Genomic DNA, 16,619 nt, shown 5'->3' with positions numbered 1-16,619 from the left:
GGCTGGTTCATTTGGTTGGTTTTTTGGTTCGTCACTGCAGACAGCCTGGCACAGATCAATCAGTTTCCTAGGCAACAGGGGATGGACTTCCTGCAGACCTTCTGCTGACCCAGAAGTGACCTTCTGCTGACCCAGAAGTGATGATTTGCTGACCTTGATGTGATATTTTCACGAACCAAATGAACTGGTTTGTGAACTGGGGCAGGTTCGTGAAAGTTTGTGGTTCATGAAATGCAATGAACCATGAACTGCACAGTGGTTTTTTTCCAATTTGTGCCCATCTCTAGCACTCATACTACTGTTAGAAGGTAAATGCAAGCCCAATTGCCATAAGCACCAACAGTTTGTGAAATGGTGTCAACACTTCAAGGGAATAAACACAGTACTTCTGCTCAAAGGGGAGATTTGTTGGGATTTTAGCAAGTGTTTCCATTTCAGTCATGAAAGAGTTAAACTATTTATGTTACTCGGTTAGTAAACTTATTTGCATGTAACCACTTAGGCCTCGAATTTGAATTCCCGCCACAGGAAGGGGAGTCTCTAAGCATAATGAAGTAGAAACAGGATTTTCTATCGGGCAGCCTGTTTATTGGGGAGGGGGGGGGAATTAAGTGATGCTATACACTGAAGTTTTATTGCTCTTTATCTCACTTGCTTTCTCACTCTCTCTCACTCACTTTTTTTTAGCAATTCATTATTTTTCTCCAATGTAACCCTATTTTTTATCCTTTAGTAAAGTATTCTTACAAAGCTACACTGGAGTATGTGTCTGTTCTCATGAATTCCAATGCACAATATTTGCATTACCTCTGCTAAACTTCCTCACCACCCAAAGTTTAAGCCCCTCACATCACCCGCAACCTGTTCCAGACATGAGTGCCGGCACCAGCAGCTGTCCAAACTCCTCATGACTTGAAGCAGACCACTTCTATGGGAAGCAAAAGACAAGGGGCTTTTCAAATTTGCTCTGAAAGATTTTCTGTCCATTACTCACCAGCTGACAGCCTTCCAAGGAGTCCACCAGCTGAGCGTTCTGACAGGAGAGAATAGACCCGGCCAAGTTCAGCATGACGCAGACGGCCGAGAGGAGCATGAAAAAGGTTATCTGGAAACAGAAGAAAAGAGCATTCCATTGATCACACATCCAGAGAATCGGCAGGGGGTGAGCGTATGGGAGGCACCTTCACCCCACAAGCCCTCTGCTTTATTTCACTTCCAGTAGCTGCACTTTGCGGTCCCACGCAACCAAGGGCCAAAAGAGAAGACAACAGTAGTGGGAAGGGAGTGGAACACCGTGTTGCCAGATGTGCCAGAGTATCCGCACTTAGCAAAGAATCAAGGCCCTTTTCTGTACAAGAGCTTTTATGCACTTGCACACAATCACACGAGCTTAACTAACAGTGCAATCCTGGGCAGAGTTACTCCAGTCTAAGCCCCGTGTAATGACGTGCAGACCCAATAAGATGCTTATGACCTAAGCTTGAACCCTTTTCTCTTGCTAACAAATGTTTTCCTCGTGCAAGGAAGAACTTCCTGACATTTAAAGTGGTCCCTCAGCGGAACAGACTTCCTCAGGAGGTGGTGGGCTCTCCTTCTTTGGAGGTTTTTAAGCAGAGGCTAGATGGCCATCTGACAGCAATGCTGACTCTGTGAACCTGGGCAGATCGTGAGAGGGAGGGCAGGAAGGGTTACATCAGGGCTTAGTTCTCATGGCCACTTCATACATGCCCAGAGTAATGCCGATTGCCACTCTGGGGTCAGTTTCTCCAGGCCAGTTTGGCTACGGATCCTGAAGGTTTTTTGCCATCTTCTGGGCATGGAGCAGGGGTCACTGGGGGTGTGGAGGGAGTTGTGAATTTCCTGCATTGTGCAGGGGGTTGGACTAGATGACCCCGGAGGTACCTTCCAACCCTATGATTCTATGAACCTACATGAGAAGTAAGAAATGCTCTCCCTCAAAGGACCCAAAGTAAATACAAAGTAGCCTCCCCGCACCCAGCTCAGCCCAACAGGCATCTACATGCTTTATTGTACAATTTATACAACGCTAGCTACCAAGCATAAAATGAAGGGGGGAAAGAGATACATTGGCTCGGAAAATAAAATGTGGGAGGAGCCATGGCTCAGCCACAAAGCAGCTGCTTTGTGTGCAGAAGGTCCTGAGTTCCGTTCCTGCCCTCTGCAGTTAAAAGGCCTTAACCAGCAGGAATCGGGAAGCGCAATTCTAGAGCCGCTGCCAGTCAGGACTGAGCTACATGGACCAACGGCCTGACTGTGTTTAGGGCCGCATCCTACGGTTTCCCATGGAGCGCTCGCACACTTTCATAAAAGGAGAGGGAATCTGCTTGGACAAAGCCATTTCCTGCCTGGAATCTTTCCTTCATGCTGTCAAATGACAGGATGAAAGGCACAAGGCCTCTGTCCAAAAACTGCGACTAGAGCCCTCCATCTGAGTAACAGTTTTGTTAACATGATCACTTTAAAAAACACATTATTTCTAAACAGGCAATGCCTTTGAATTACTCTCATTTTTTCTCAAGAGTGACAACTGGAGGCATTGTATCATTTCATTGCCAAAAAGGCTGGCTTTCCCAAGGAAATTAGCACTCAAAGTATGGAACAGAAACATTGTCTGCCTCCGCACTCTGTGAATCCACTGAGAAGGCCCCTCACTAAAGCTCAGACTGGCTCTCAGGCTCCTTGGCACTTTGCTGGGGCAGAAGCAGGAATATATTCCCCATCAAGACGAAACATCTTGCTGCCTTTTGCAGTCTTTGTCTCAAAAAGACGGGCACACAAAGCTTTTCTGTGTTGCTGGTTAAATAAAATCTTTGTGTCTTGTACACGTCACATTGTGGAGGGAGGTAGGGAGGGAGGGAGGGAGGGAGAATGGGATTCAGAGAGCTGGACCTGTTCTCACCCCTGACTAAGCACCGTTGAACATTTGTCCATGTCAAATAATAAAACCGCACATTTGTATTGAGCTTTCAACATTCCAAGCGCTTCACTAACCAGTCCTCTCTAAGGTGGTCTGTTTTATCTCTGACATGACAGATGGGGACGGAGGGGTGAGCGTGGCTCACCGAAGGCCAGCAAGGAGATTCATGGCAAAGAAGGCATTTGAATTGAAGATCACCCAGATCACAGCTCATGCTCTTAATCATTCTGCTGCAGTAGCTCCCACCCTGCGCTTAGATGTCAGCAGGCAGAGTCTCACAGCCTAGGCTTTCTCTCAGGTTTTATACGGCAGGAAGTTATTTTCATGAAGTGTTTGAACATGCAATTCCCCCACGTCCCCAAGCAGGGTAATATAGATGTCTTTGCAATGTTCCGGAGAAACACAGCCGGATATACTCTCTGGGTTTGCAGAAAAAGAGCGCTTCAGAAAAGAAAAGAAAAGAAAAGAAAAGAAAAGAAAAGAAAAGAAAAGAAAAGAAAAGAAAAGAAAAGAAAAGAAAAGAGATGGTTGGTGTGGATTTTCCGGGCTGTATCGCCATGGTCTTGGCATTGTAGTTCCTGACGTTTCGCCAGCAGCTGTGACGGGCATCTTCAGAGGTGTAGCACCAAAAGACAGAGATCTCTCAGTGTCAAACTGATCTGTGTCAAAAGTGATCTCTGTCTTTCGGTGGTACACCTCTGAAGATGCCCGTCACAGCTGCTGGCGAAACGTCAGGAACTACAATGCCAAGACCACGGCGATATAGCCCGGAAAATCCACAACAACCATCGTTCTCCGGCCATGAAAGCCTTCGACAATATAAAAGAGAGTTAGAGAGGTTTGGCAGGACTACGAGAATTGGAAACCTTATACCTATTCATGCCAGAGAGGCATGTCAAGAGGGAAAACATTCACCCGGTACAAGAATAAATGTGATCATCATCCGGTTTGACTGAATCACCTTTGGAGAACAGACATGGTCACCCCTTCACTCTGGGTTTTTCAGACAGAGACGGAGGCAACCATTACCCAGTTCAGTTTCCCCAGACTGTAAGTTGAAGCAGTAACTGTGTGTTGTAACAGAAAAAACTACATCTCTACAAAAAGAAGTTTGTATGCTGCTGGGGTTAAGATCTACACGGGTGACCTTATAACTTCGCGGAAAAATACTTCGGGATAAATTGGTCCCCTCCTCCACTACCTCTTGCCACCTAAAAAGGGAGAAGAGTCTGGTTTCTAGTGCACATCGCACACCTTATTTTTCGGCCTCCTTATGCTAGAAAACAGTCTCGGTAGGCAGGTATGTTAGATTTGGAAACGTGACCACAGCCTGGTTAATCGCAAGCCAGAAGCCAACCCATGGCAGTTCTTGCAATATTGACCCCAGAGAAGGAGAGATCCCAAAATAGGTTCATTTCACTTTTCAACTACCTGGCTGCTTTCAAGCGACACATAGAAGAGGAAGAATAATAGCTCCCTTCCTGAAGACTCCCGTGTAATTCAAACATTTCAATACAGCCACTCAGAACAGGACAGACGATAGGCTGTCATAGAACACACACTACTTCTGATTGTACCTTTTACCGTAATCAGTTGCCACAGAACAAATGTTACTTCTGATTATACCTTTTACCATAGAAAGGATTTCTGCCCGTTCCCCTCCCGCACACACTTGCATTGTTTGGCTTCTGCTCTTACTACTCAACCCAGTGTTGCAGCTGCTCCGATGAAAGAGTAACACACTTTCAAATACCGTATTTACTCAAAAGGAAGATGACCTGCTTATATATACACACACATTATTACTGGACATAACTATAACTTGTATGTGAATGTAAGGTGACCCCCCCCCCTTTTTTCCGGATGGCATACCTGGGAAAGCACCTAGTCTTGCATTTGAGGAAATATTCTCTCTCTGCAGCATTAGCAATTCTGCCCAAGAGTTTGAGAATGATGCATGTGAATGTGAAAAACGGTGACGGGTAGAGCTTCCCCTCCTCTTCCATGTCTCCCTTGAGAGCACAGTTTAATTTTGAGAAGGGCTTCTAATGAGGGAAATGGAATAACAACATTTGCTTAAGTTCCTGTACTGCTAATATAGCAACCTAGGGAATAGTTGAAAATGTAAAGAGAATTCTTTAACACCCTCATCACTTGCTTCTCCCTGCCTCCGTAATCTCTTTATTTAGGTAAGGAGGTAGCCAATAAAGTCAAGCTGTCTCCATTCATTTTGTCCCAGGACTTCCCTTGGTCAGTTTCTGTTGCCCAATAGCCTTGCCCTACAATCATTTTCTGGTTCAGGAGAAAGGGAGATACAAGGACTTGGAATATTTTAGGGCAGCCTTGAAAAGCAAAACTTACAAGGTAAGGCTGAGATTTGTTCAGCGGGGCACGGACATGCTGTTTCCAATAAGTGAAGGTCTTTCTCACAAAAGAGGGGACAGGCTTATTCTCTGCTGCCCCAAAATGCAGGGCTGGATCAAATGCAATTTAAGTTACAGGAGGAGAGGTTTTGGTGGAACATTGGGAGAAACTCCCTAACTGTAAGAACAGTTCAAGAAATAAACTGATTGCACAGAGCTGGGGTGGGGGGCTTCTCTTTGTTGGACATTATCATGTAGAGACCCCCAAGTCAGGGTCTCTGAAGATGTAGTAGAAAGTTCTTCAGGTATGCTGGCCCCAATCCCTGCAGGGCTTTAAAGGTCAATGCCTGGAAACAGACCTGTACAGATGGGCCAAGACTGGAGTGATATGGTCCCTAACACTGGAGTGATATGGCTCCTGCAACCTAATCCTTTCAACATCCTGTTATGTTTGTGGAAGGGATACAAAATATTTTTAGCCCTTTATAAAGTGTTCCATTAACAAATAGTTTAAGGAGCTGACCTCTTCCTTCATTGGGGGACAGCTGTGTTGGCCACAAAGAGAGCAATGCTTTGAGTTTGCACAGCTTCATTTTTACTAAATTTTAAGCAGCTTCAAGCTGGACCACAATTCTGCATTTAAATTTGTTTGTTCAAATCACACATGTGAAGGGGACACAGCTGTGCTCAGCACCATATATATATATCTGCAAGTGACCATTCGTCATAGTAGGCCAATATTAAAAACTCTTGCACTCGATGCATTTGCTAAGAAGTCCCAAACTAGCTGGATCTTACGGAATGGGGTTTTTCCACAATGGCTGGATCTCAGAGCTGGACCCCAAGGATAAAATAAATTTTATTTTCGATGATTACCACAATAAGTTTTTTTTTAAAAAAAAACAGTGAAAAGAGAGTAACAGATGGCTGTGGGGTGGAACAGGAAAGCAAAGCCATGTGTCGGTGAATTCAAGTCCAAATTCACCAGCCAAGGCTGCCATCAAACTTTGTCATTTGCAGAGCAGGCCGGGCCTCTCATCTTCTTTGCTACCTGTTTGGCTCAAGACTGCCTGGCTCATTTTCACAGATCAGCGCTGGTACTGAAAGCAAGTCACTCTGGGAATTCAGCACAGAGCCGCAAACAACCCAGAAAGAAAACGTCCCGTCTTCAGCACCAAGGAGAGCTCCAAGGAAGCAGATGGGTGTTTGAAAGAAAAGCGCAGAGCTCTACCGAGGTCATATATCCTCCCATGTACCTCTTGATCAATCATTGCAAAGTAGAATAGATTTAAAGGAGGTGGTGCTCTGGTCCGGAGCCACACCCACCAATGCTGTTTGGTATGAAACGTCCATATACTGTTGGGCCATCTTTCCCAATCTTATCTCCTCTGAAAGGGCAGCGTGATCACTTTAACTGGAGACCCCAGAGTCTGAACCTGGGACTTTTTCATGCAAAAGGCACTACTGATCAGCAAGTCTGAATCCAGTGACACCTCAGAAACCAACAAGATTGCCAGATATAAGCTATCAGGAGTCAAAGCTCCCTTCATCAGATATCTGGCTAAAAGCAAAGGCAGACAGGAGCAGAAGGCAGTTCAGAGCCATTCCACGGAAGAATGAGGAAAGAGAACAAGGAGATGGCCACCAAGCAATAAAAAAGAATCTTTCAACTGAATCCTTGCCATTTCTTGTTCCTTCCAAATATCTGATCTTTCACTTTTACCCCATGCTTCACCAGTTGCTAAGTGACCCAGACAACAGCAGTGTCAGCTTCGTAACTGCTTAGCATTCCCTTGGCTCCCTTTATTCTCCCTTATTATTTCTGCTGTTGTATAAGCTTATTATCTGCTGCAGCTCTCAAAATCTGGACGTGGGCTGAAGTGTAATAAAAAAATCACCTCTCTGCCTCCGGTCTACAAAGCACAAGGAAGACAACCAATCTCCCAGGCAGCTTCGCCAGTCCTGCCGCTGCGTGTAATTGGTGCGTTTGCCCTATCTTTGCCTTAAAAAAAAATCCCAAGGAAAATTATTCATATTCCAAACACAATATCAGGGGCTGCCTGTACCGATTGCCAATTAGTTTCCCATTCCATTATACATTTCTTTCTTTAATTGAGGATGTGACTTTACATCAGCTTCTTGATCTTCGCCGAACAGCCTTCGTTATTTTCATTGATACTACAAAACGAGCAAAGAGATTGTCAGAACTTGGCACACTGCTTCCATTTATCTTTGCATCGCCTTCCACAATTTGCCTCTGGCAATTTCTCCTTATTTGTTTCCGCTGTCCTGCGTCCTTTTTTTTCCATTTCCCATAAAGTTTAAAAGATCCTTCTTAACTAAAACGGCAATCCCTTGGGAGACTGCCTTTGTTCCTTATGTCTAATCCTACCTCAGTTATCTCCATTATCTTGCTGTAAATATATTCATCTGCCCAGTGCACCTTTCCACGGTGGACCACCTCAAGATTTGAGAAAACCTGACCTGCAACGGATTCACAAATGAAGTGTGCCTCGTTTGGTTCCTCTGTACTTGTGACCAGACACCGCTGGGAAGTGCCTCAATATGGAAGTTCCACCTGTGGCAGAAGAATCCCTTTGATGTTCCAGGCTTGTGTTGGCTCATCATCCGAACCTCACTCCACAATCTCATTAAATGGGATTGCATAGTCAGAACCACATCAAGGGAATGACTCGACCCACTTGCCTATCCTAGTGGCAACAGCAGAAGCGACTATTTCCAGCCGGTAGCCTCTCTCCTCTAAGGTTCCTCCTTGGGAACACTGTAATAGCAGCAATCTGAAACCAGAGATTCTGGGAAAGGAGATGAGAGAGCTGTGTAGATTTGCAAAAGCATACACCATGGAGTGGGATGATGCCTACTGGTTCTGCCCCCTCGGACAAGCTGAACGTTCACAAAGAATCCTGCAGATGTATACTTATAACTGGGGTAGCATCTGGGGTCACACATGCTTGGAAAAGAGCATCCTTTCGCTTAATGTTGTGGCAAAAGAGTGCCTACCTGTGCAGGCTACCTGGGCACCAACCTGGAAGTCTATTATGAATCATGCCCTAAACAAATAGATGAATTTGCTTACTTCCCATCCCTTACTATTTTCAAGCTTGTTGCCAGTTTGCCTTGGTTATTATTTGGGCGCCGGGGATAAGATGCAATGGGTTTTGCTAGCTGGATCCGGCCCACGGGCTGAGCAAGCGAGCGAGCGAGAGAGAGGGAGAGAGGGAGGGAGGGATGGAGGTACTTGCTGGGCCTGTCTAAACAGGCATCCAACTGCTAATTGAAAAAGTCACAACCTAAACAGAAGACGTCTCCTTGGAGAAGTGCTTTCCACGCAGCAAAAAGTGGGGGAAGGCCCCTGAATTGCTTACCGGAAACAGAAGCAAACGGCCTGCTGTGTCTTTTCATTCTGAACCACACACACAAAAAAATGTATTTCTACTTCTTCCTGAAAGGTCAAGCAATTCACCCTGCAGCAGATACTGAGGAGGAATTGCACCTGCTCTCAAGCAGCTTTAAAGAGTACATTCTCTCAAATCTTGGGCTGTCTCACAGTTACAATACTACTATTCTATTTATATAGAACTGGCAGAATTCACAGATTTTATAGCACTCATCATCTGGTTCCTTGTCCAGCTGGGCATCTTGGGGTAGGGGTACGGCACCTGATCTGGCAAAAAAGTTTAAGCTGTCCCAAGGAGGTGGAGGATAGAGACTGAGCGGTGGAATAAGGGACACAGGAGAGGTCAAAAGCAAAATTTCTTAGTCCTATGTATATGCATCTATAACCTATTTTATTTTTATTTATTTATTTCAAATTTCTATTCTGCCCTCCCCACGAGCAGGATCAGGGCGAATAAAAACATGTTAAAATACAATAAAAATTCATCTACATTAAAACCTATCCTTTTTCAGTAACCTAGAAAAGCTCTGGAGACATGGGAGGTTTTTTTGCCTGAACTTACAGTCTTTAGTTACACAGCCAGATTTTAATGAACCAAAAACAGAGCTGACTTCAAGAAGCTTTAGGCTGCAGAAGGCAGCTTGGTTCCAAAAAACCTTCTATGTAATAAAGTCATATACCGTTCAACAGCTGTGTTTATGACAATTGTACCAAATGCTTTTTAAAAAATCTATGTAGCTTGAGTTTTAAAAATCACTGTATTTTTTCAGTATACTTGTGAGCTGTATGGAATACAGATTTTTTTAAAAAAATAAATAATAATAAAAAAGCAAAATTTCAGACTGGGCACTTAACCAACCTGGTACCAACGTACTGAAAAAAAAGCCCTTGCTCTGGAAACCACCACAGAAAGTGGGAGCACAAAGATAAAGGGCCTCGCCCCCCCCCCCAAATCATGACTGGCAAGGGGGCTCATGTGCAGGTATAAAAACAAGACATTCCATTGAGAACCAGTGTAGTGTAGTGTAGTGGTTAGAGCATTCAACTAAGTTGCAGTAGACCCAGGTTCATATCTCCACTATGGCCCAGAAGCTTGCTAAGTGACCTTGGGTCAGTCACTCTCTTTCAGCCTAACCTGCCTCGTAGGGTTGTTAGGAGGATAAAAACAGAGGAAGAGGAAAATGTTGTTGTATACGCTGCTCTGGGTCCCCATGGGAAAGAAAAGCGGGGTCAAAAATATCTAACTAAATAAATCCCGATAATCAAGAATAGACCATTTTGTACCATATTTGGTACTATTTCACACTTGGATGTACCCTGGAAAGTGAGGTGGAGCTAGGGTTGCCAGCCTCCAGGTAGTAATTAACAGGAGAGAGGTGCGGGATGAATCAGCAAACAAACTGTATAAACCGCACCCTACTAACTAGATTATATGAATATATCAACTTGTTTAATAAAGCACTTTCATAAGAATCATTAATACAAGCATAATACAAATTCACATCATCTGAGGATCCACATCCATCATAACCCAATTCAAATATATAATTTTTGTTGTGCTGTGCAAGATTCTAACCTTTATTATATTAGAATCTTGCACAGCACAACAAAAATTATATATTTGAATTGGGTTATGATGGATGTGGATCCTCAGCTGATGTGAATTTGTATTATGCTTGTATTAATGATTCTTATGAAAGTGCTTTATTAAACAAGTTGATATATTCATATAATCTAGTTAGTAGGGTGCGGTTTATACAGTTTGTTTGCTAGCCTCCAGGTAGTGGCTGGAGATCTCCTGGAATTACAACTGGTCTCCGGGCTATAGAGATCAATTCCCCTGGAGAAAATGGCTACTTTTGGGGGTGGACACAATGGAATTATGCCATGCCAAGGTCCTTTCCCTCCACGAACTCCACTTTCTCCAGGTTTCTCCAGGTTTCACCTCCCAGATCTCCAGGGATTTCCCAACTTGGAGCTGGCAACCCGAGGTGGAGCTGAGATTCATTCTTTGCTCTTAAATTCCTTAATTTGTTCTGGAACTGAACACATCAATCAATATGACCTTTCTACTATCAACCACAGTAATATCTGGATTATGATGTTCTAGCTTCTTATCCATTTGGATTTTGAAATCCCACAAGATTTTAACGTTCTCGTTTTCAACAAGTTCTTGGGTTTATATTTCCACCAATATTTTGCAGAAGGTTGCTTGTACTTTTTACATAAATTCCAGTGCAGTATTTCTGCTACTTTATTATAGCAGTTTTGATAGTCAGTTTGTGGAATTTTACTGCACCCGCTGACGAGATGGTCAACTGTTTTATCTGTTTCGTTACATAATTTATACCTCCTGTCTTTTGTGGTCTTTTCTATTGTTGTTTCCAATTTAACAAAATCAAATTCAGTTTCAACTGGAAAAAGAAATCCCCCTGGTGTCTCGTAAGAAATTGTCCATGGTAGCTTCTTTACTGCATTGCTACCAGGCAAATGAACATTTTTCGATACTGTACGGCTGCTAACCTGCTACCAGTGAAGTCAAAGTGAAGCATCTCGGGTACTAGGCTTGACAATTAGCCGGGCTACCTGCATGCTGCCACTCTGCAGGAGTTCAGAAAAAGTCCCAGAATGTGCTTTTCAATGATGATCTCAGAGCCAAGCTACAAGTGACGCCTGACACAGGTTGGACACTTGTCAGTTTCCCTCAAGTTTTGATGGGAAATGTAGGCATCCTGGTCTTGCAGCTGTAATGGAGAGCCAAGCTGTAAAACCAGGACGCCTACATTTCCCATCAAAACTTGAGGGAAGCTGACAAGTGTCCAACCTGTGTCAGGTGTCACTTGTAGCTTGGCTCTTCGTTCCTGACTTCTTCCAAGAAAACCGCATGTCCTCCAGGTGGCAAAGATAATGCCCCGCAGTCCTGGTGAAATCTCAGAAGGCAGAGAGAAGGCTGAATAAGATTCCAGTGCTTAGGGGTACAGCTTCTTTCTCTTTGCCATTCCAATCACTAGCAAAACCAGAATAAATTATACAAACCACAATGTGTGCAGTTTTTGCAGAATGGGGGAAAAAACCCACACACTGGATTTCCTAGATACAGAATTTTAATCTTTTGAGCAGAGAGTTAAAAGCCTCTGTTAAGGGCTGGCTTAATGTGTTATTAGCACACATACATCTTTTATAAATACTCGCTGAAGAAAGGAGTACAGGCAGCACATTTAATTAATTCACATCATAATGCTTTTTCAAAGGCAGACAGGTGAAATGGTTTCAACACACGCATGAAGCACATTTGTCTTACTCTCCAAGCTTTGTTATTGCAGCTGTTCTACTTGTGAGTTGTTCCAAATTACAAGAGACAGCCGGTGTGTATGAGATTATCATGCCCAGCCATCATATGGGATAACAGCTTTGCTAATTTAAGGTGAGATTCTCCGCTTCTCATGTGCATAAATACAGAAACTATTTAAAAGTTTCCTTAAGGGAATACAGAGCTTCCCACTAGCAAGTTAAAAATTCAGAGTAGACAAATGGGTAGAACAGGCCTTCCCTCTCCTCCAAAGAGTTCTGGAGCTGCAGTTCTATAAAAGGAGGAGGTTTAGAGAGAGAATTCTCAGCCTTCTCAACAAACCTCTCAAGACCCATTGTGGGAGAACACAGAACACGGAAACCTGGAAAGGATCTCAAGGGTCATCTAGTCCAACCCTCTGCCCAATGCAGGAAATTCACAGCTCCCCCAGGGACTCCTGCTCTATGCCCAGAGGAATCTACAACACAAAGGACCAACAACAATTATAACCATGTCGTTGGAAAATTACAAACAATGCACAGGGTAAGTAGTCATCATATAAGTATTTAGTAACAATTCTACCACTGACTCATAAAGGCGTACGTAATCCACTGTTCACACAATCAACGCAGCTGGTCGTATGCAACCCAAAATTAATATCATTTACTGGCAAAATTCACATCAAATATAAATTCTCATATCCAATCCAATCCACAATAACACATAACCAACGTGCTCCCGGTTATGCACCACCTTTCGATGGAAACATCTTCTTCAGGTACGGACTGATCAAAGTTGTGGTGGTTACATGTTCTTCTTCAATTCACAATCAAAGTTAAAGTGACTGCACTATGAAACGTGCTCCTGGTTCACATTGATTGTGTGTTATTGTGGATTGGATATAAGAATTTATATTGCCAAAGTGGCAATCGGTATTACAAGAGTCTAGCACCCGTTCATCCCTTCTTGCCCTCCTTCTCCCGATCTGCAAGCATTCATATTGAGTGATTCTGCACATGTTGGATAATGCACTTCCAATCCTCTTTATAGATCATTTGGAATGGATTTTTTTGTGTGCGGAATAAATAATCCACCTCAAACAATAGATAAAGTGCATTGAAAGTGCATTATCCAATGTGTGCGGAATCAGCCATTGAGTCACAGAATCATCGCAGCTGCCAGGTGGCCATCTAGCCTCTTCTTAAATACCTCACTGGAAGGAGAGCCCACCACCTCCTGAGGAACCCTCTTCTGCTGAGCAACCTCTTTGTCATAAAGCTCTTCCTAACGTTTGGCCGAAAACTCTTTTGCTTTAATTTTAACCCATTATTTCTAGTCCAGTCCTCTGGGGCAACAGAAAAGAACTCCGCTCCATCCTCTATGTGATAGTCCAAATACTTGAAGAGGGCTGTCTTATCATTCTTGACAGTTAAACGGGTCTAAATAGGTTGTGGAAAATAGACCATTTATGCCCCAGTTTAAGAGAGTTCCTTCTTAACAGACTTGAAAAATTAGTCCCATCAACATTACCGTCTCTTCTACATCTTGAAGGATGACCTGAAGGCAACAGTTTTGTCCCCAAAGCCAAGCATGGCCGCAACACAGATGCGAGACAAGCTCAGATCTAGTCTCTCTCTGTGTGTTATGTGCCGTCAAGTTGCCTCCAACCTATGGCGACCCTATGAATGAAAGACCTCCAAAATGTCCTATCGTTAACAAACTTGCTCAAATCTTGCATACTGGAGGACATGGCTTCTTTTATTGGGACAAGCCATCTCATTTTAGGTCTTTTCCTACTGCCTTCCACTTTACCCAGCATTATTGTCTTTTCCAGTGAGTCTTGTCTACCTCCAGGAATAACATACTCATTAGATTGCTTGAACTAAATCCCATTTCCAGAGCAGTTTCATGCATTAAGCACAGTCACAAGTTTAAAAACCAAGAATGAAGTTCACTAGATGAAAAATAGTGTGTGTTTTAACTTCATGAGTTGAAATGATATAAAACTACGAAGGAAAAAAAAAGATTTTGTTGACCGATCTGACACTCAAGAGCTAATATACCTCATAAAGCCCATATACCAGATTAACACACAGTACACTGTCGGGGGGCTCAAAGAAGGATTAAAAAGCAGGGGGCACCAGATACATCTCTATCTCCAACACAGTGGTAGCTTGTCAGAAGAGGAAGTTGCTCTCCAGCGCCGCCGCCACTGATGGCCGAAAGGAGATACTGCAACTACCAGCTCAGCAAGAGTCAGTAAATGCCCTGACCCGCCCTATAAAGCTACTGATCGGGGCTTGATACATAGCTTGCCTGCTTCCCTGCTAACTTCCAGACTATTATTCCTGTCTACAAATCTGAACACTCCCCTGGACCAAAGAAGAGCTCTTGTTAGTCTGGCAGGAGCAAGAAGGAAACATCTGTTTGGAAACTACACTAATTAGTGCTGTGATGATAATGCAGGTAATCTGCATATATTTGCATAATATGCAAGGGATGTTCTAGCAACATCCCTTGGCTAGAAGGGGAGATGATGGCTAAGAGATGACACCTCTTCTTTCACTTCCACCCCAGACAAAGTTGGCACCGGGGACTTCACCCAGCTGATTAGTTCGCCGTGTTGTTGACACCATCTTAGATTAAGATTCGTTTTGAGTAATTGATTGGCTCCTTGATCGCGTATTAGGTTGGTGGCGCTTCACAGGTTGTTAACAGGTTGTACGCTCGAGTAGAACAGGTGGCCTGCTTCAGTAATGAAGACCAGGTGCTCGGAGCGCAAGAAGATCAAACAAGTAGCCATTTGTCAAAGATGGCAGCATCAACAGTTCATTTGCTAAGTGCAACTGTGCACATTCAACTGCGCATTAGCAAAATCCGCAAAACAAAATGAGGGATACAAAACAGAATATTTGCTAGCTTCGATTCCCCCACCCTGACTGAGAATAAACAAACATTACAATATAACATCTTGCAACTCAGACTGTGGAAGGCTCAGCCCGCTTACAGCAATGGAAGAAATATATAGTTCTACAATTCTTATAGCAGATCCCCTGTCGTTTCTTGCAGACCTTAAGTTGACAGGTAAGCTCCTTTCTAGAACATACAGAAATCTGAAAAGCCCTCCAGGCCTAGTCCAACAGTCCAACTGCAACACCAAACTGGATCTCTTTGTATAAGAGACACGGAACGGTTCCTTCCTCGTAGTGGCCCCGGTTGTAGAAGTATCTTCTAAATGAGATCTGAGCAGCCACCTCATTTCTTGCTTTTTGCAGGCAGCTGAAAAGAACTCTTTAGGAAAGCCTTCGGCAAATGGGAGTCTGGTCAGGTTAGACGTGGCTGATAGTTCTGGAATGCTCATTTGATGCTGCTAATTGGAGTTTTAAAATAACTGTTGTTGCATACCCCCACGAGAACCTGCAGGCAGATAAAGTAGAAGCAGGTGTACTCCATCCCCTCCCCAACATAAATAAATGTGCCCCTTGCAGCACGAAGCAAAATCAAAAAACATTATTTTTGATTAGCAAAGGAAGTAATTCAATTTACATTACTGCCTCTGTTGTTGTTTTCTACCTTGAGAAACGATTCCATGTTTGAGAAGAAGCAGACGCCGCACGGAAAGCAATCAAATCTAATTAGAGGAAACGTCTGGATTAATATTTCGGAAATGCTCTACAAATTGCAGCCACCCTGGACTTCTCTGGCATGCTTCCTTTGCAAACATTCTGCTCTGTTTCTTTTCAAAGTTTTCTTTTCAGCAATCCTCCATATCCCGCAGGGAAGACTCTCCTCCACATCAAATGGGGCCCTTCCAGGTACCATGACCTGTGTAAATGAGGCTTCAACAACAGTGTAGCCGAGTACCTGGAGGACATCAGAAGCTCGTGTTCTTCGCACAGCCTCCTCTCTCCTCTAATGCGGCATCTGACAAGGACAGGTACCCAAACACTGACAGTCCCCAGTTCTCCTGAGAGCGGCATAAACACAGAGTGGCAGGTGAAAAAAAAGGCCATCAGCATTGTCATTTCGCATCTGCGCCTCTCCAAAAATATAATTTCCAATTAGTAAACAACACTAATCTCTTGGCTGTCCCATGGGAGGCTATTGACCCCAAATCCTCAAAACCTTTTTTTACCATGAGAGGATACATTCCTCCGGGCTAACTCTGGCATTGTTTTCTAACACAGTCTTGCTTGAGATGTGGATGGATGCATTTTCTAGCACAAGAATTGGTGTCACTCACACACCCGCCTGCCTGTCTCCCAGCGGGGCCGAAAAGGCTTCCTGCAAGCCCCGTTCCCATGAAATCTAATTAGTCTAAAATCTGATACTGTAAGCAAGAGAGCCCGTCACCTAGTAAACTGAAGCCATTAATTATACCTGTAATTAGATCAGACCTGCCTCAGTCGCATTTGTGAAATCCGACAGCAACTGGGTCACACACACACACACACACACACACACACACACACACACACACTGCAAAAAGTGGAGGAAAAAGAAGATAACCTTCCAACCAAAAGGGGTTTTCCGTAAAGGAGCGCGCACACACATAAGGCATCTGTATCAGCTACTAATGTTCTGCCACACCACAACATGTGGTGGATCCAC

At 43.8% G+C, this 16,619-nt stretch overlaps 1 protein-coding gene across 1 annotated transcript in view; it reads right to left on the bottom strand.

Moving 5' to 3' along the window:
* ENTREP2 (endosomal transmembrane epsin interactor 2) overlaps positions 1 to 16,619 on the bottom strand; it is a 202,751-nt gene that overhangs the window by 61,724 nt on the left and 124,408 nt on the right. The window contains exon 3 of the mRNA XM_055002462.1: positions 995 to 1,105. Coding sequence (XP_054858437.1) covers positions 995 to 1,093 — 99 coding nt within the window. The 5' untranslated portion in view covers positions 1,094 to 1,105. The remainder of the gene's footprint in view (positions 1 to 994; positions 1,106 to 16,619) is intronic.

The sequence above is a fragment of the Eublepharis macularius genome, chromosome 18 (genome assembly GCF_028583425.1).
Source record: "Eublepharis macularius isolate TG4126 chromosome 18, MPM_Emac_v1.0, whole genome shotgun sequence".
NCBI lineage: Eukaryota > Metazoa > Chordata > Lepidosauria > Squamata > Eublepharidae > Eublepharis > Eublepharis macularius.
Note: the sequence above shows the minus strand (reverse complement) of the source record. Positions and strands in the feature narration are given on the sequence as shown.